The following is a 20797-nucleotide window of genomic DNA, read 5'->3' as shown; positions in this document are numbered from 1 at the left end:
ACTTCAATTTGACCAACAAATTTCAATACACCAAGGAGAAAGAAAGAAAGAAGGATTGTTCCGCACAAAACATAAGTGCATAAACAATAACTATCTAATGTACGGGAGGAAGAGGGATACAGCAGCTAGAAGGCTGCTGAAATCTCTATAGCAGAAAAAAAAAATATATATATATATATAGAAGTCGAGACGAAGAAGAAAATAAAGGTAGATGAATAGGAGAGCCAGAACTCACTTAGTCTTTAATATAAAAAATAACTAGCCTTAGAAACTCAAGGGCAAGAACCAGAATAGCAGAAAAGTAGAGCAAGAATTCCACATCAATTCAGTAAAATCATAAACATGATGTACATAAACCCAACCCTCTTTTTCTTCAATTGGGTGACAAAGCTTTGGAATTTAGTAAACCCTCCAACTATTAATTCCTTATAACCTTTTAACTTCTACCATGACTTAAAAACAAAATTCAGAAATATCATAAACTACTAATGGCACTACAAAAAAGTTCTAACTACTTTCTAATTGTTGAACCTATTATCTACTTCTTTTACCAGTAACTTCAATTACTAAACTCCTAAATAAATTTTAAGGGGTAAAAAACCAAGAAATTTACCTGTTGCTGGACTTGTATAGTTTTTATTTACAATTATGACCCCCCCTCCAAAAAAAAAAAAAAAAGTAATCAATCTTTACCTTAAAACCCTGCTGATAGAAACTTCAATTATGCCTCTCCACATTTCCAAATGTGGACAAAACTTCCTTCAGGCTGATATGCCAATGAACCAGAAATTTTCTTTTCTAACTCTCTTATGTAAAGGTACACGCTTAGAACGGCAATGATGCAGTTGGGCAATGGAAGGGATCTCTTTGATTTAGAAATATCTTTTATTTACTTTCCTTTTTTAGAGTTAGTATTAGTATGGTAGATTTTCAATTGAGTGAGATTTTATTTCTATTTCAATTCGATGCAATATTTGTTTCAAATAGGAAAATAGGTATGTTTTCAGTCTTTAAATAGATTTATTGAACTCAACTGAGAATTAGATTTGAAGTTTTGATTTGAAATTGGATGTTTGCTTGGCTGAAGCTTTGGCTGTTGTGACTCTCTTTTCTAATTTTTTTTCTCTTCTTCTTTCCCTCTATTCTTGTTCTCCTTCTTTTCATTCTCTCTAATGCTGGCCAAGCCCCTGTTTCTGGGCAACAGTTTCAGCACCAAACAAGGGATCGATCTCTCTCACCTTTGATCTGTTGGAGCTGAAATTTTGTGTGAAGATTGCTCTTCCATTAGAGATCAAAACCCCCCAAACTCTGGTTCCGGAAATCCCTCTCATCACAGGGTAGAGTTTCACTTGGAGATCTGGACCAAACGTCACCGTAGAGCTCAGTTTCAGTCGCCTGGAACCCCTGGATTGCTTGTTGTCCAAGGAGACTTTTGATGGTTTTAGTAGGGCTGTGAGTTGCGACTTCTCCTTTGAAATTTCATACCCAGCCGATGCCTAAACAGTGAGTTCTCCCTCTCAAAGTACTGTTGACTCCACCACTGCAGCCTATTCCAAGGTTGAAGAAGACTCCAAATTGTGAGTTTTCTTATTTCTTCTTTCCTGATTAATACCCTTCTTTTAACCCCTTATTTACACCCTGCCCTTCAATTGTTTGCCATTCCTAGTCTACCCCTCCCAAATAAATACCAATTACCTTTGTGTCCAACCCTCATTTAGTTATCCCAGACCCTTGCATATTCTATTATTTACAAACCTGCCCCTCTTCATTAGAAACTTCCAATTATTTACAAAGTTTGCCATTCCTTCCTAGACTTCTACTTATTTTCAGAATTGCCATTTAAATTTCAACTTGAGTTATCTATTATTTTGTGGGTCCATAAGCGATCCGATTCCTTGGATTTGCATCAGGCAATGAGAAGAACATTCATTAGCAGAAACATGGGAAGCTACAACATCAATGATAGCCATCTACGGCAAAGAAGATGCAGCAACTCGGTGAATTCAAAAAAGGACAAAGATTTCAAGGGTGTAGTCACTATTTTCGTCACTATTAAGAGTCGCCTAAACTTAAGGGGAAGGCGCCAAGACCTTGATGACAAAGATCCCATAGGCACATTTATTACTTCTACTATGGTTAATCTTTGTTGTTGCACTGCAAAAGCCAATGGATTGCAATCTTATATCCATGTAATTGACAAAATAGATGGAGGCTCAGTATGTTGAATAGTGGGCGTACAACTCTATCCAGCCTAGCCACATGATCAACCATATTTTTTCACTTACAGCTGCATACACTTTTTTTTATTAAATCCTCCAGTCAATCTTCCTTACCATCCTAAATCTGGTCACAGTGTAGCCCTTTCAGTTTTGATCTAAAATTTCCTTCTTTAAGTTTAACCAAAATCTGACCACTTCCTACCACATCCCATCCTACTGATAACTCAATGCATGTTCTCCAAGCAATGACACATCAGCAGAATAAGTGCATAGAAAAAAATGATTCCAAGAATAATGTTTGATGATAAAATAAAACACGAAAACACTGCAACAAACAGAAAAAAATGCCTGAGGGAAATATCATGGGATCCCAAAAGATACGTGAGACATCACATTGTCCATGCCATACCTTACTGCCTCAAATGCATGCCCGACCTCCCAAGCAACTTATTAATACAGGATTGAAGTTTAACTAAAAGGATTGGAAAACATGGGGGGCATGAACAAAGCGGTCATCCAAAATCCATTCAACCCAATATAGCCCCAATACAACCCAAAATTTTCTGAACCACAATGAAATAAGACCAAGCACATTTGCCATGCTTGCAAACTGGTTTTGTCCATGTAAAAGTTGTTTATGCAGCGTTGGACATTGTGTCAGGATTGGAACAGCCTATTCTCCCCGTGCATCTTAAGCAGTTCAGGGGTATCCAAATCAAAGATGATAACCAGTACTCACTACATGAGTGGTCATCTTCTATCTTTCATGCTAAAAAATTTAAAGGAACACAAAGTGAAATTGTTTTTTACAACATCCATTTCTTATAATATGCTTTCCCTGCATGCAACTGTTCTTCTGTTCACTAGCCATCCTTTGGGCCCTTCATCATTCACTTAAAAGGCAAGAGTATAAAATTCATTAGCATAGAGAGAGAGAGAGAGAGAGAGAGAGAGAGAGAGCAGTACAAAAGACAACAAATATTCTATTTACAGGATATGCAAAAAAGAAGTCCGGCCAGATGTCTTCCTTTTACCCCTCTTCTTAGGATAGATAGGAACATCACTATCAGATAAGCTTTTATGGTGGTTCAGAAGGAACTAACAAATCACAAATGCATATAACACTAACATTATGAAAGAGTTATGAGCCTTTTTTCAGTAAACTGCTGAAGAAATAGTTAGAACTGCACTGATTATGCACTGAAAAGAAGTATCCCAATCCAAACAAGCATTTATAAAGTAGACAGTCATAAGATTCCAGGTGATCATATTAGTAAATGTGAGAACAAAATAATTCACTCAGAGAGAACTATATGAATAAGAAAATAACACAGAATGCAAGAAAGTATAAAAGTTTACCTTTTGGTCACCATGACAAAACCTCAAGCAATAACTTGCTCTCTTCTCCTTATTCCTATCTTCCGTAGTTCACATAGGTGCTGAGCTATCTCTCGAATAAATTTTAATCCTTCATCCCCATTCCCAAGATAATTAATAGCATGCTCAAGAAAATTCTTGTCAGCCTCCAGTGCCGCTAACCTCTCATTCAGGTCTGAAACTTCACTCCCTACAGATTCCAAACCATACACTCCACCATCCATGGTGGAGCCCGCCCTATCACAAGTAACATGATCATTTTCTTTATCATCAGAAAGAGAGTTCCCAACGGTTTCTTCTGCAGGAGAGTTTCCTTTAGGTAGCAACGCACTCTTTTGAACCGAAAATTTTCCGTCCACCAAATCATTAGTTTCTTGACCTAATTCATTTTGACGAGTCTCTTCCAAATCATGAACTTCCTGTGTGTCCCTCCCAGAATACACACCATTAGACAAGTCCACATAAACCCAATTATCAGAAAATAGATGCAGCCTCTTTTCCAACTTCTTCAAACATTGTGATATATATAACCTTTCATCTTCCAAGTCTAATACTGATTTCTTTGAAATGTTCAAATCATTAGTTCCTTCAGGTTTATCATTGCTTTCTGACTCTTTAGTAGTTGGAGAGTAACAAGGAATATTGGCATCAGTTTCAATGCCACTCGGCTCTGAATGCTCCACTCTCATGTCCACGCCCCTCATATCAGATGTTGCCTCCTGTACTTTCTCCAACATTGATTCATCCGAGAATTTTTCCCTGTAAAATTCAAGCTCTGCTTCCAGATCTTGTATCTCTTTTTCCCTTTCAGCAAGCAGATCGTTTGCCTTTTGTAATGCTTCTACATCATACTCTGCTTGTTCTTCCATCATTCGTAGGTATTGCAAGGCTTCCATATGGAGTGCTGCCTTCTCCTCTTGCAACCTAGTAATCATAGCAAGTGCCTGATTTGCAGCAATAGAAGCAGCATTTCTTTCTTCCTCCAATTCCTTGTACAAAGCACTCATTGATTTACGGTCATACTCAACTTGTCGTTTCAACCGGTCAACCACACTTTCACCTTCAATTTCGCTGACAATGCTTCCATCCAAAGACTCAAACCCAGATTCATTCCTCTCAAGTGAGATCTTCCTTTGAAGTATCTGCACTCCAGAGCTGGAAGAATCAGAAATCTTTAATTCATCACCATTTCCATGCACCTTGGGACTCATATCATTCACTGACAACTCAAGCCCTCGGGCAGAAGATTGTTGTGATAACAACAGCTTGAGATCTTCACTAACTCTTGCACTATCCATCCCAGATTCATTCCTCTCAAGTGAGATCTTCCTTTGAAGTTTCTGCACTCCAGAGCTGGAAGAATCAGAAATCTTTAATTCATCACCATTTCCATGCACCTTGGGACTCATATCATTCACTGACAACTCAAGCCCTCGGGCAGAAGATAGTTGTGACAAAAACAGCTTGAGATCCTCACTAACTCTTGCACTATCCATCCCGCTAAGTTGTTCTGCAAGCTGAGCAGATGCTTGACTTCCCTTGTTACCCACAGCTAACTTGTATGCATCAGAAAGAGAATTGGGCAATAATGGACCGTAATCACTTGAAACCTGGCCTGTTTTCAACTCCAATCCAAATGTCATGGTTGATCCACCACCAGGGTTACAGACTTCCCCACTTTCTGTGAAAGAAGTGTGCCCAGTGTCAGAAGTTCCCATAGCTTCCACTGTAAGAACCATTTCATGTGGAAGAGAAGTCAAAAGTTAAACATAAATGTGCATGCAAGCATTTGTGCATGAGTGTGTGTGTGTGTGTGTGTGTTTATTTGAGAGAGAGAGAATTTACAGTTGTCGACTAGTATTTCAACAGGAGCTCCTGTGGCACTTGAGACCTCGCCCGTTGTCAACTCCAATCCAGATGTCATGGTTGACCCATTTCCTGGTTTACAGACTTCCCCACTTTCTGTGAAAGAAGTGTGCCCAGTATCAGAAGTTCCCATAGCTTCCACTGTAAGAACCATTTCATGTGGAAGAGAAGTCAAAAGTTAAACATAAATGTGCATGCAAGCATTTGTGCATGAGAGTGTGTGTGTGTGTGTGTGTGTGTGTGTGCGTGCCTTGTTTTTGTGTATTTGAGAAAGATTAAGAGAGGGAGAGAGCATTTACAGTTGTCCACAAGTACTTCAACAGGAGCTCCCATGGCTTTTGAAACCTCGCCTGTTTTCAACTCCAATCCAAATGTCATGGTTGACACACTTTCTGGTTTACAGACTTCCCCACATTCTGTGATAGTGTGCCCAGTATCAGAAGTTCCCATATCTTCTACTGTAAGAACCATTTCATGTGAGAGAAAATTCAAAAGCCAAACATAAATGTGCATGCAAGCACTTGTGGAGTGTGTGTGCGTGTGTGTGTTTGGGTGTTTGAGAGAGAGAGAGAGAGAATTTACAGTTGTCTCCCAGTACTTCAACAGGAGCTTCTTTGACACAGGTTGATGCAGGAATGTCATCTAGTGAGATAAGTTCACATGGTACAGAAGGGTTGACTCTCTGTTCAACTTGGTGCCAGTTAAGCTCCTCCAATCCATGCCCAATAGCAACGTCAGTTGCAGAAGATGTCACACCATGGGGCTTGTCTACTTCAAGTTGAATGTGTGGAATTAAAACTGAATGCTCGGATGTAGAAGTTTCATGGATCATCTTCTCCAGGGTCAAATCATCTGTCATATTCTTAGGTAAAATCTCTGGACTACTTGGATGAGTCTCCAGTTGCACATATTGAGATATTAAATCTTCGTTGAGATCATCTGGTTCACAATCCAGAGCACTTGCATCATCTTCATCAGATAATGGGACTTCCGACTCAGTATCAGATGTGATCTTCAGCTCAGTGTACCCAATATAAGATAAAGGATCAATACTGCGACTAGCCTGATGCGAAGCTCTCAGCAACCCAGATGGTTTATCCCTTCTCTTCTGCATACCACCCTGGTATGGAAACTTGCCATTTTCTTGAGGACCCAAGGAAGGAACATTGAGTTCTCCAAGCTCAGGTGCAATCAATTTGGTATGGAGAAACCTACTGGCTGCTGATCGCATCGTCCATGGGTTGTTGCAACATGAACAGGGCCTTGTCCTAAAAGAATCAGGAGTAGGATCATTGAGAAGGGGATCCTCATCGACACTGTGTTCAGGACCCATTCCCAATTTACCCACCAGCAACCTGTATGTTTCAGCATTGGATTTGTTCTGTGTAGCAAAGGAGAAGAGGCAAATTTCACACATTCCATGAACATCAGCTAGCTTATCATGACTATGACAAAGAACCAATGATGAGATCTCCAACTTATGGGCACCACATATTAAATTTCTATAGAATCCTGGCTTCTCGTCACCTATGACATGATCAAGCCTCGAGCATAACAGACATGGGATTTGCAATTTACAATACCGAGAAAATTTGGTCACCAAATAGGAGAAAATTGCATCAATGAATAAGAGAAAAATCAGCAGCCATTCAAGAACAGCAGAAGCCAAAACAGTTCTGAACCCTCTAGAACACCTCTGTACTTTAACAGATGAAGCCCCACTTGCAGCCATGCCCAGCACAATCTATGGGGCAATCAAGCAAGGCCCCCCAAAGGACAAAACCAAGAGAACGCCAATTGTCAAGAAGAAATACCAATCCTCTGGCAACGATGTCCAAGATACAGCAAAAAGCTCAAAACTGTGACCATCAATAATTCAAAATCAACAATCAAAAGCAGTAACAATAAAACAGATAAGAAGCAGGGTGAAGGGATGTATAAAACAAAGCAATACAAACAATAGCAGAAGGCCAACAATCCTGGAGCAGAATTGGAACAAAAAAAGTCAATTAAGTAATTACAAGAGAAAAATTATGAAAGAACCCAGTTGTGGGAAATTATCAAAAACCCATCAAAAAGACCACAAACTGTAACAGAAGATTAATCCACTAAACAGATTGCTAAAAAAACCCAGAAATGATAAGCATGGAATCGAAACTTACAGCATAAACAATATAATTCAGGATTTAAACGGAAAGAATAAAACAAGTTGGGTAAATCAGAATTGTTATAAACCCTAACCTGTTCTTCCGAAAAACAACACACCAAATGAAGATTGATTTCAGAAGCTGATCATCAAATCAAAAGGGACCCTTTTCTCCTGTTCGTGACAGCATATATTCTTCGTGTGATTCAAATGACGATAGTGGAAAAACATAAAAACCCAACCGAAAGATTGGCATTTCTGACAGAAACGTACCTAATTTCCTAAAAGAAAAGTGGAAGAAAACGCCGACAGATCTAAAAGTCGGCTACAACTACAAATACCGACGAAGACCGAAAGGCAAAAAGCTGTAAGTCTTTCGTCATTAGAAAAAGAGATTCCATTAAAAGTAAAACCCAATTGTTATGAAGGAAATGGGAAAAAAAGATGGAGAAGTGAAAGAAATTATTTATATTTTGAATTTCAAAGGAAAGCTATTCCATTGTATAAGAGGAATCTGTATCTTTTCTGTAACATGATCGAAAGATGTAAAAGAATAGTAGGGAGGAACAGAGGATCGCAATTAAATGAATGAAAAATATGACCAAAAAAATATATTTTAAAACAAAAATTACAAGATGTATCGTGTTCAAGACTCCTATGGTCCCTAGATAGGAATGGACTGATAAAAAAAAAAATTAAAAAAAAGGGAAAAACAAGATTGACCGTTGAAGCAAACGGAAATCTATTTACGTAGACAAAATTCTGTTAAGACTTTTAAGCATGTATTTAGTTCTCGGGATCAGTATCGGTATCGGTGGCTGATGACATCGATAAGATCGGATCAAATTGTTACCTATCGATCACTTTTACTTTTGCTTTCTGCAAAAAAAATAATTTTTATATTATTTTACTCCTAAAATGAAATTGATCCAGATTGATCGAGTATTACGTATCTCAGTCAATATCAATAAAATATGACAGATATGGTTAATATACGATACCTGTATTTGAAACCTTGCTTTTAAGAGTTTTTTCTTTGAAAAATATAAAATTACTTTAAACATGAATCTTCCATGCTACACCAATAGAGTCATAGAAAATAGTATAACCCACATGTAATGATGGGTGAGAAAAAAACATTGATAAAAAATACTCATATGAGTGGGCAGTAATGGTATATTATGTTGTGGGAAACTTTTATCGATTAGAAAATCATCCAAAACATTGGACACTCTTCCTCTTGAAAAATTGTGTCTCCACCTTCCCTCTACCTTCCACCTCTCCCATCAATGCCATCTCCAGCTAAGGGTGTCAATTAGTAATTTGGTATGGTTCGTTTTGGCGTAGGAGAAAAAAAGAAAAACCAAAATTATACCATTTCAAGAACTTGAATGTATTTTCAATATTAAAATTATACTAATTTGGTTCGGTATTGATACAATTCGTATTCGATTTCTTATTCAATTTGGTACAAAAAACAACAATCATAACCTTATCTCAACTTAATGGGGCCAGCTATATTGATTTTTTTTTTTTTTTTTTTTTTTTGTAATGATATATAATATATACGTAAATTTATGATATATAATCGTTATATACATATGTATACTTGATTTAATTTGGGAATAAGTAATTCGTTATTGTTTGAATCCTAATGAATGATTTTGCCTTAGGAACTAAATCATAATGTACTGAATAAGATATATTTTCTTGGGGCCCGTTTGATTTTATTTCTCCTGTTTTTGTATCTAGAAATAGCAGAAACGGTTTTTTTTAGTTTCTGTGCTAAGAAATGATTTGTGAAAATGTAAAAAATTGTTTGATTTTTCTGTTTCTTAAAACGTTTTCAATAGTGTAGTCGAGTTCAAAACATGAGTGAAGGCACGACGTTGTAGGAATGCAACTCACGAGTAAAGGCATGACGTTGGAGTTTCATGGAGAGCATGTATACTTCAGAAGGATAAAGGCAATTCGAAATTGTGAGCTTCGCACAACTAGGTTGAAATCACCGCATTTGGATAGCGAGAAGTTTCAACAATGGGTTAAGAGTTTGGGTAGGTCGAGTGAAGTATCGGGTTTTTCATAATTTTTGTCGCTCCCAATTGTTTATAGAAACAGAAAAACAAGTCTAACTTGTTTCTCCATTCCTATTTTCAGACACAGAAATAGACATAAATTTCTATTTCTGTTTCCAAAAACAAGTGAAACGAAACAAAAATATCAAACGATTTTTTAGGTGTTTTTCTGTTTCTAAGCACAAAAAAATGAAAAAAAAAAAAACCATTTTTAGAAACAAATTCAATGGACCCTTGATATCTAAACCGTAGGCAAAGAGAAAATAAAGGTGCCCGACACTAATTGTCGTCTTTGCAGTGAAATGGGTACAACTACGGAAACAAATACAAAAGTAATAGTGCCCAACACTCGAACACAATGAGAAGAGGGTCAGATGGTGGAGGTTGAAAGGGACAGTGGCGGAACTTGTTGGCCGTGAGAACAATATGTCCAATTCATAGGCATAAGAAGGGAGGTGTTTTGAGTAGTTTTGTAATGCCCATCTTTATTTAAGTAATTTGATTAAACTAAACATTGGATGGTAATTGGTAAACTAAAAATCTATTTTGGGTAAGATATCAATTTTTTCTTTCTTTCTAAGCTAAATTGGCAAGGATTTACTTTTAAATATTTGTAGAAAATAATTATAGATTGATCTATACTAATCACATATCTTCATACAGTATATAGGGTGGTAAAAAGGTACATCTAGTTCTTTCCACCATACTATCTATTCTTCGGGATCTTCAGGAAAAAAAAAAAAAAAAAAAAACTTATGAATTTAAATGGAATTGATTCAATTCAGTCCACTCATTTCATGTGCCTATCAGCAAACGACTTCTTTGATAATAGAGTTTAAATTGTTGCTTAACTTGAATATTACAGCTGCATTTGGTTGCAAAGAAAATGGAAAGGAAAGGGAAGGGAAGGGAAGTGAAGGAATTTTTTTTTCCCTTTTGAGTCGTTTGATTGGAATAGAAGTAAAGTGAAATTCATTTCCCAAAGTTGTTTGGTTGGATGTAAAATAAATGTAAAATTTTAAAAAATTGAAAATGCTAAATATATTTACTAGAAGAGGCAAAAAAAAATTTAAAAGGCTTAATAGCCTCAAAGCCACCCTAATTTATGAATTTGAAAAATGAAATTTCAATGAATACAATACATTGGATGCATGACTTCATATGATATACAAGTTTTATTCTCCTGTTAATTATCATTACAAACAGCTTGTATTCAATTCTTTTTCAATAGTGACTCTCTCACTCCCTTTAAGCAAATTCAAAATTTTTAGAGCCATTGTTAGTTGTTTTAGAAGCTCTCCAATAATGTAGTGCACACAATAGCAATTAATAGATAAAAAGAATCTCTCTCTCTCTCTCTCTCTCACACACACACACACACACACATACACACACACATATCCACAAACACACATAGTACATTCAACTACTCTTCTTTAAAATATAAACAACAATTAGAAAAGTGTAAACCTCTGTCTGTTTGGATTGCTACTTGTGAAGGCATGTGGTGATATAATGAACTGTGAACCCAAATACTAGAACTTATAAAAAGAAGTAAAGCTTTCACAACAAGTACAGTGACGATACTTGGAAAATGTTCAGTGATCATATTAGAAGTTTGTTTTCAACTAAAACACTTTGTGACTTCTCATTTCACATAAATGAATAGATAAATCATATTAAGTTCATCTGATACAAAACTAATCAACTTCATCTATGACATTATTGTTTATGAAAAATATCTAATGTTCAAAAAGATCCCAAGCCCAATTGCATTACTTTAAACATTTTGAGTTGGAAGGTGGGTTTGGACCATGGAAGTAGTGACACGCAATCCTTTTGCACTTCTACCTGCAGATTAAGAGATTATCAGTGTTGATTTCTGTTTAATTCTAGATTCAAAGGGCTAACATAAATCCAAGCATAAACAGATTTAAAAAACAGAAATTCATACATTTGCTATGAATTTAAAGCCAATTTTGATCTCTCCCTTATAAGTATCATCTTCAAGCACAACATTATATAAACTTGGTTGCATTTCTATGAATCCCTTGTCATTTCCTTCAGTTAGTATCCCTCCTAAATGACCTCTGCATAAAACAAACAAACACAAGAAGAAGAAGAGGAAGGCACTTAAGAGATGCAAGAATTTAGCTATTAAATTACAAAGAAAAATTTGTATGTACTGTGAGAACTCTTTCTGATTAGTAAGAAGTAGTTCATTCTACATTTTTAAGGAATGAAACAAATTCTATTACTCATCCAAACATAATTGATAAATGGATATGTGTTCATTTCGGTGCAAACTATAACAACTCTGATGCTATGATTGTATTTATCTTACCACATCAATGGCCTTGATCAAGAAACCTCAAGATCCACCTCCTCCGTTGCTCCACATCCCTAACTAAAAATGCCTTTGCTTGAGGTTCATTTACCATGAGGAAATCAAAGACGATGTCAATTGTATCTTCGCTAAATCTTACCACTCTGGTGCTTTGTCATAAAGATTTTATAATTCCATTCCAAATCACAGTCTCTAGTATAATCCAACTTTATAGCTATTACAATCATAGCACACAAAAAAAAAAAGTACAACCAATACTCTAATGGAGATTACGCCACCTTCGCCGATAATCAACCCACATTTGCCTCATAATTGCAGTCCTGATTCTAGCTCCTTCTCTTGCTTCTACCACCCTACTAAGGTGTTGCACTATGTGGACTATGTTTATCATAGTTGGAAGTGCCACCAGTTCTATGAGTCTCCCTGAATTTGTCTACTGTGGTAGTTGCATTATTGGGACAAGGAAGCATGAATTTTGCATATTTGATGGGTACATAGATATTGGAGATGGGTCCTTACAGTGCTGCTAATATAAGCGAAATGAAACCAGACAACATCAGCTATGCAACAACAACCATAGATATATCCAAACCAGTTTAATCAACAAATCATAACTTAAAATGGGAATTAATTAAGAGGTTTAATTTTCTCTAAAATTAATGAGACCTGATTTAAGCTTCTCCACAGCCTCTTCCAATGCCTTCTTCTTATGCTTCCTGAGCCACTGTGGTTAAATTTGTTAGCATCAGTTCTCAAATCTAAATCATCATCATCATTATCATATGTGCATGATTACTTACTTTGACAATGTGGCGCATGCAGCATTCAAAGATTATGGAGAGGAGTATGAGGAAAAAGCAAATGCTAGCCACCGCCCAAGTCGGTGTCTCTTGCAGGTTGCGTACACCAGAGGATCTTTCTTCTTCCATCATAACTCTCTCTCTCTCTCTCTCTCTAGTTAGAGAGGTTGCAATGGGTTGTCAGCGTCTGGAGTCACGCAGCTATTTATGCTCCTAGTCACTCAACACCAATATTAGTTCAAGCAGAGCTGTAAGGCATGGCTTCAATGACCTTGGCCTCATTACCTATATAAAATGCATTTTGATATTTATAACCTGAGATGAAATTAGTTTTTTCACAAAGCAGTGAAGGTGGGTTGGATGTTTAAACTAATAGAAACCAAATCTCTATGAAACATTTCATCAAACACTTGATGAGCAGGATCAATACTCACATACCAATGTATTGCAAAAATACACAGCTTAGTTACAAAATGGAGAAGAGATACAAAATGAAGAAGAGAATGAACATAAGTGAAGAAGAAATCAAACCTGAGAATTAGAGATTCCAAATTCTTCTCTTGAGGAAGAGAACCAACAACTTGTTGCGAAGGAAAACCACAAACAGAATGAAAGTCGCGTGAGAGAGATCGTCTCACCCTGCTTGAGCAGAATGAGAGTCGCCTGAGAGAGAGATCGCTGAGAATCACGTGAGAGAGAGATTGCCTCACCCTGTGAGCTAGGTGAGAGTCATGAGAGCACTGAGAGTTGCGTGAGAGAGAGATTGAGTCATGAGCGGGTGAGACTTGAGAGTCGCGAGAGTGATTGAGAGACGATGAGAACAGGGTTTTGTTTTTTCTTCCTAATTTGGTCGGAAAACAAAATGGGAAATTTTAGTGTATATGTGAAATTTTTTTTACATGTAAAATATATTTCCCTTCCAACCAAACATCTCAATTTATTTTTTCTGAAAATTTTTTTTTCACTTTACATAAAAAATTTGCATTCCCCTGTCAACCAAACAAAGCCTACAAGATGCATAATTAATTTTTTTTAAACGCGTGGGAATATGTATGCGTTATTATACAAATTAAAACTTATGTTGTGTTTCTTTTTTTCCCTGTAATGTGAAAAACTTGCTCACCCACTCTTACATTGAAAGACGCAAATATTCAAATTGAGATAGCTACATTAATATTAATATTAAAAAAGTTGCCACCATCTATTAGTTTAAATGTTTAAAAAACTTAAAAACGGATACAGGATTGGTCTCCATCAATTTTATTTTGAATCCGATAGGAATTGGCAAGTCTCGATCTAACTCAGTCGAATTCTATATATGTAGAAGTGGAGTTAATCAAAAATGGCCCAAGTTAATTCCAAGTCGAAGTTGTCTATTCCACCAATTCAAATCCGAGTTTTAAAACCATGATTAGTTTGGAAAAATCAACAAATTCTTTTGTATGAAAATATGAAAATTTAAAGATTAGTTGAAACTATTAAAAATACAAGGATAGAATTCCTAACATAGAAGTCATGCAGAAAGATAAAAATAAATTTTGATGGGTTGAAATCGTCTACAATTCCGATCTTGTACAATTCCGTGCAATACCACATTCAGGGGGTGACACGTGTATTGATACCAATACAATGGTCCAGATCTGGTACAACTAATAAAACATTAAATCAGTGAAGAGGCATTTAAATCAGATCTAGACCATTGCATTGGTATCAATACACGTGTCACCCCCTGAATGTGGTATTTCATGGAATTGTACGAGATCGGAATTGCAGACGATTTTTTTCCAATTTTGATACCTGATATTTCCATTTAATAGTCAAATCGATCAAAGATGTCTTTCTCATATTCCGAGGACAGATGGAACAGTGTAGGAAGTTTTTACCCTTGTATTATATTTCTTGCAAGTATGTTATGGTAATTTTTTTATACTTCAGGTGTAGAAATCATATACTTTTGCCTATTGAAAAATATATGTTGCCATATATATAAAAGAAAATGTAAGTATGCATGAACTTTTGTTGTACCAAATTATTGTAGAATACGCAAACTAGCATGTCTGTGAGAAAACATGCCAACACATGGTAGCACGATCATGAAAGATATAATTAATAAATAAATAAATAAATAAATAAATAAATAAAAGAATTGATCCATTGGTAAGTCAAATAGGGAAAGGCTTTCATTGAAAAAAAATGGAAGGGCATCAATGATGAGTGATAGAGCGGTTTAAAAAATTGGTGGCAGAGAGATCATTGTGTGGAGATAGATAGCTAGAGAGAAGGTGATCTTGTGCCCTCTACCACCCTCCCCCTCTTGCTTAAATAAGAAGGGTTGAAAAACTTGTAAGGGCAGATCTTACAATAAATATATATATATATATATATTAATGTTTGAAATATGTTGCGAATTGGGTTGGCAAAGGAAGGGAGGAAAAATAAATAAATAGAATATGTAATTTTAATGGTGTGAGATTCTATGGAAAAGATGAAATAAGAGGAGAGAGTGACACACAAAAACATCTTTTCCATGAATAATGCTGAAGTTTGGAAGTGAACTCTACTTATCCAAACACTGTTTGTGGTAGTTTGTGAGAAATAAGAACAAGTTCCCCATCCCTTTTTATGTATTTCATTTTTCTCCATCAAAACTAGGAGTGGGAATGACATGCTGCCCTTTTATATTGAGTCTCACATATTAAGCCAATGGACATATTACAAGGAGTGCATAAACTTTTATATAGGGGAACCCACATGGTTAGGGCAGAGAGAGAGAGAGATAGAGTCCAAAAATGTAGGGGAACCCAAAAAACTAGTCTCATTTAGGGTTGAATATTGAAGATATGGACATGGGTTTCCCAAGGTGCTGTTGTGGGGGAATCTCCATGGCACACCAATAGAGGCACAAGAGACGGCTTCATGGGCAGGGTCATCGTATTGTGTGGGAGGAGAGAGTATCCCAATAAAGGACCCACATAGTCAAATATGAGAGGGTGTGTGGGACCTTTTTCCCTAAAGATAATCTTCTCTAAACGTTTGGATTAAAAAAATAATAATAATAACATTGCTCACATATTAAAATCTATTTGGTGGAGAGGGTTTACCACGTATCAATGTGGGGGAAATCTCCTACCCTACATCAATCACAAATATGAAACTGTTTCATCAAGTAGGGACCAACATGGTCATCCCAAATTATTGGATTGGGGAATTTTTTTCCTTTATTTGGTTGGCTTAGAAAGCTAAGGAAGGAGTGATGAAAAGTAACTTTATTTTACTTTTGGAGATTCAAGAAATAAATGTGAAAGACACTAAAAACTTTTTCTTCTTTGCAAACAAAGTAGATTTGGAAAATTCAAGTTCTTAACTGAAAATAAAGGTTCAAAGTTATGATCATCTTAGTTTTGAAAAATCATTGTAACACAGACAAGTTAATCAAAAATGAACCACATATATAATCTTTTATCATGCTTTGATGAACAAATTAATGTATAGATATAATATGCGATTTACTAAAGGGAGAGAGGGTTCTCTCAACAAGTGGCATAGAGAGCACACCAATGACGAGCGACGAAATAATTTCGTACATAAGTGCAAAGAAATCATTTCATATGAGGAGGAGAGATAGAGAGAAAGGGTGCTAATATACCTTCCATGGGTAGCTTAAAGAACTTTTTCCCTTTACTAGATAATCAAAATTTGAAATTCTAGTAGAAAAATAATCAAAATTTTAACACTTCTTAATGAGGGAAAGAAGAAAAAAAATTATATTTTTTCAACAACCAAATAAAATTCCTTAGGCTATGTTTGGTTGCAAGGGGAATTAAAGGGAAGGGAAGTGAATTGTTTATACTTAAAAAATAAATATATGTAATCATTACCCCATGTGACTATATCATTACTTCAAATCATTCCATATTCGATTATAAAATTTCACTTTACTTTACATCTAAAACCCTTTGCTATAATATGTAAAATAAGAATTACATGTAAAATGTATAATTACCAAATATGGTTAAAAAAATCAAATAGTTTATATAATCACATTGAATCACATGGGGTAATGATTATAAACATTCTTTTTTTAAGTACGAAAATTTCACTTTCCTTCCCTTTAAAGTCCCCTTGCAAGCAAATGGAGCCTTAGATTTACCAAAAGAAAAATGTAATCCCTCAAAAAATAGACATTTAGTTTAGATTGATATTAAGGATTGACATTCACAGCAAGTACAGAAGTAGAGTGCCATAAAAAAATTACTAGTAGAGACAAATGCATACATATAAACATTTCTTTTATGGGAAAAGTCTCTTTGCACATGAGGAGTAGGGTACATCTCCTCACATTTAGTTTATTATTATTATTACTTTATTATTATTATTATTATTATTATTATTATTATTATTATTATTCTTATTATTATTATTATTATTATTATTATTATTATTATTATATTTTCTCTCCTAAAAAAAACCCATGTGTGCAGGTGTTTCTTACACCTCATGTTCAGAAAAACCTTTCCCATATGTTATACCTGATCATGATAGTAAATATATTAAAACAATAAACAAAATAAAAGGCAAAGGTTTCTAAAAATATATATAGCGATGATAAACGAGGCTCCAAGAACATGGTTTAGGCTTTGTCGAGTAGTTTCAAATTCTCTCACATATCAGACTTCACTTATAATCTTTCTCTTGAGTGTTTGGCATCAACTATTGAAAATTCTCATGATAAGGTTTATGAGTATTGTGTTTATGAGAATGATATTAAACCATACTTCTATAGTAGCTTAAAGTGAGATTAAGACATTTCACCAAAAAAACAAAGGAGGAGGAGAATAGGAGATTAGGTGCTAAATGTGGAAATTATCTTCTCATGGAAGTGTCAAAATATACTTATATACTTACGATTGTTACTACAACTTCACCTGATGCATGCAACCTAAACTTTAACTTCTCCTATGGAGCAGCATGTTCTTGGACAAAGTGTAACTTTGACTCTTCTGCAATTCAGAGGAGTCTCAGATCACCTTGCATTTCTTGAAATTATTAAATAAAACCTTCTTTTGTCTTTAATTTTTTGTATATATTATTTTTCTTTGAATTTGTCTTCATGTACTAGTTTATTAATTTATGAGATTTGTGATAATGCAATGAAGCTTATTAAAACAAGCGAGAAGGGATTATGTGGTTCAGATTTAACAAGTGGTTAGCTAAAGTGATCGATGATTAAAATTAAGCAATCAGGGCCTGAAAGTTATTAGAAGCAGTTGCAAGCTTTAAACTAGAGTGGGGTCCCATTATTGATTGGAGGAAACAGCTTGATTGATTATCAAAATACTTCATGGTACGAGACTTCTAATAACTTGATTGCCTCCTTGCCCACTTCTTCTTGACATAATGAGTGCAGCTCCATGACTAGCAAGAAATGGGGGAGTTTTAGTCCCACATTGGTCAGGTTGTGTGCGGGACTTATAATCTTAGGAAGGGCCTCTCCACCTTGAAGCTCAAAATTTTGAATTAAACGTTCTCAAAGATATCAGAGAGGATTGCATGTGTATGAGTCATGTGGGGCCAATGGTGCAAAGCTAAGAGAGTTATATTGCAATTCCATGAAAAGAAATGAGTCCGGTGAATCTTTACATACATGAATGCGTGGATATGGCATTTTTATTCTCTCTCCTCATTTAATAGATGCCATATCCACGAATCAGGGACGTTCACATACATTCACTTAAGTAGAAGGCTTTGGAAAAATCAACCTGTGATTCAAAAGCCATTGCTTTAGGTTCGAGAAGGTTCAGCTTTGCTAGGGATTTCAAGCCCGGCTAGTATGTGGTTACTGGGATTATGACCTTGGAAAGGGTTCCTCCACTCTAAAACTGATTCAGAATTATATTTTCAAATTCTAGGCCTGAGAAATTGTATCATAGGTATATGTTCATCTAACTATTATTAATATGGATCTCCTAAGATTGAGAAATAGAGCTTGAAAAGAATGGGTCTTTGATTGATCAAACCTGCAAGTATCTCCTCCTCATTTGATGAAGAGAGATAATTACTAGGTGCATCCCTTTCCCAGTAATGCATTGAAAGGATTAGATTTGTCTAGAAATGAAATATAGGACTTCCTCCATTAGATCTCCAAAGGACTCTTTGAACAATTCATCATAATTATCACTCAAGGGTTGGAAGAGTATCTGAAAAGAATCTCAGGCTGTGTTTGATATGGATTCTTCTAAGTCAATAATCCTCCCCGAGAAAATATATAAAAAGCAGCCTTAATATTCCACTCCATGATCTTAAACATTTGAACTCATTATTTATTTTCATTAAATATATCTTTCATCTTATCTTCTCAACCTTAATATTTGTTGGGTTTTGGGCATCCCATCCCACTGAAGATCTCAACTCTAAATTGTTGTTAAAGGGAATGAGTTCTACAACAATTGTATTTTGAAAGTGTTTGGAATGGTATAAACTTTTGAAATTAGAGGTGTTTTTTTTTTTTTTTGTATGATTTTTTTAGATTGCAATAGATCCAGAATGTATACCAAACATAGCCTCAAGAAAGTTTCAAAAGAGTCCAAGAGGTAACATAAGGAACATCAGGTTACTATAAAAGAACCAACTCTAATGATTTCAAGCAAAATGGAAGCAAGTTCACCAATGTAGATGGCAGGAGAAATGTTTGCACTACCCCCAATTGGATAAATTTGAACCATTAATTGTGAAGTGTCTGAATGATATTTTTCTAGGTGTATTAAAAACTTTGCACCTGCTTTTAATTGCCCTAATGTTATTCTCAAAAAGGTTTTTAAGATAAGGGAATAAGAAATTTTTCAAAAATAAGTTGAAAGTGATATATCAATATGTTTTTGTTATTCATAATTTTCAAAAAACACATACCAAATGACACTATTACCTTCATTGGGGGAAAAAAATAGTATCATACCAAGAGGGTAAAAAAAGTAAAGTTACAAATATTTAACATCTAGATGGGTGTCAATAAAAAAAAAAAAACCTATTACATTGAAAGAGCATTATGTATTGGTCGGGTGTTAGATTTGAGGTGCTAACTTTTTTATTTAAAAAAAAAAAAATCCATGATTTATTAGAGAGAAAAATAAAGAGGCGTAAGATGAAAGAAATTTGGGAGAGGGGAAATGATCCACCATGTACAAAAATAGTGATGAAGCTCTCACAAGTCACAACCAGCCTATGAGCTTCAAATTTATAACAAGAAGGTACATAACAAAAGGAGAGATAAATCAATGATTGAGAGTCCAAATCAAGCCCTCGTACAAGAATCAAAATAATTCTCGTATGGTGCATGATTCACACATGGAATCCATTCAATTTTTCCTTTCTTACAGTTGAGTAGATTCCCAAGTGTGGATTAGACAACGGTGGCAGGTGAAGATTGGCAATCAAAAATCACAATCAACTTCTGAATCTACAAAAGGTCAGAGCTACAACGCCACAAAAATAGTTTTAGTTTCGGATGTCTTAGCTCCAAAGCTTTGTCCAAAAGGGATCTTGGAAAGAAATGCAACCTTGATGATTACCAGACAGTTAAATACTAATTAAGGGTAGACCCTCCACAAAGGCCAAGGAGCCTAACAAAACCCACAAGAGCTACTGCTCAAAAGCAGCGAGCCCAGTAGTTGCCCTTTATTAAGGTTGGGCCTAACCTAGTTGCCATTTTTATTAAGTTCCTCATGTATGGAATGGGTTCCAGGTAAGGGTAAGACAAAACCCACCTCCCAAAATTAACGTTACTGTTTAATTATGTTATAGTTTTGGTTGGACTAAATTATAATTAACAAAACTTGTGTTACCAACGTAAAATACTCTCTCTCTCTCTCTCTCTCTCTCTCTCTCTCTCATATTTTATCATTTCTATGGTTGCTGACATGCCGCACTCCATGGAGGGAAACCCTTACATATCCTAGCTCTCCAAAGTCCAA

At 35.5% G+C, this 20797-nt stretch overlaps 1 protein-coding gene and 1 long non-coding RNA gene across 4 annotated transcripts in view; both read right to left on the bottom strand.

Annotated features, from left to right (window-relative positions):
- The window catches only part of LOC122089314 (myosin-binding protein 1-like), a 17354-nt gene extending 9139 nt beyond the window's left edge, over positions 1–8215 (bottom strand). Inside the window, exons 1-6 of the mRNA XM_042658945.1 lie at positions 7882–8215; positions 7704–7782; positions 6045–7321; positions 5762–5920; positions 5442–5603; positions 3579–5322 (exon numbers count right to left, since the gene is read on the bottom strand). Coding sequence (XP_042514879.1) covers positions 3602–5322; positions 5442–5603; positions 5762–5920; positions 6045–7194 — 3192 coding nt within the window. The 5' untranslated portion in view covers positions 7195–7321; positions 7704–7782; positions 7882–8215 and the 3' untranslated portion in view covers positions 3579–3601. The remainder of the gene's footprint in view (positions 1–3578; positions 5323–5441; positions 5604–5761; positions 5921–6044; positions 7322–7703; positions 7783–7881) is intronic.
- A 3055-nt stretch (positions 8216–11270) lies between these two features.
- LOC122088003 lies at positions 11271–13753 on the bottom strand. Of its 3 annotated transcripts, none has more exons than XR_006142945.1 (5): positions 13362–13753; positions 12831–13115; positions 12697–12754; positions 11638–11773; positions 11271–11534 (listed from the first exon to the last, which is right to left on the bottom strand). It is a non-coding gene; the product is annotated as an uncharacterized LOC122088003 (long non-coding RNA). The 3 variants fall into 3 exon arrangements; XR_006142944.1 differs by having other exon boundaries at positions 12831–13043; XR_006142943.1 differs by lacking the exon at positions 13362–13753 and having other exon boundaries at positions 12831–13355.
- Positions 13754–20797: the final 7044 nt, after the last annotated feature.

Source organism: Macadamia integrifolia, chromosome 9, assembly GCF_013358625.1.
Source record: "Macadamia integrifolia cultivar HAES 741 chromosome 9, SCU_Mint_v3, whole genome shotgun sequence".
Taxonomy (NCBI): domain Eukaryota; kingdom Viridiplantae; phylum Streptophyta; class Magnoliopsida; order Proteales; family Proteaceae; genus Macadamia; species Macadamia integrifolia.
Note: the sequence above shows the minus strand (reverse complement) of the source record. Positions and strands in the feature narration are given on the sequence as shown.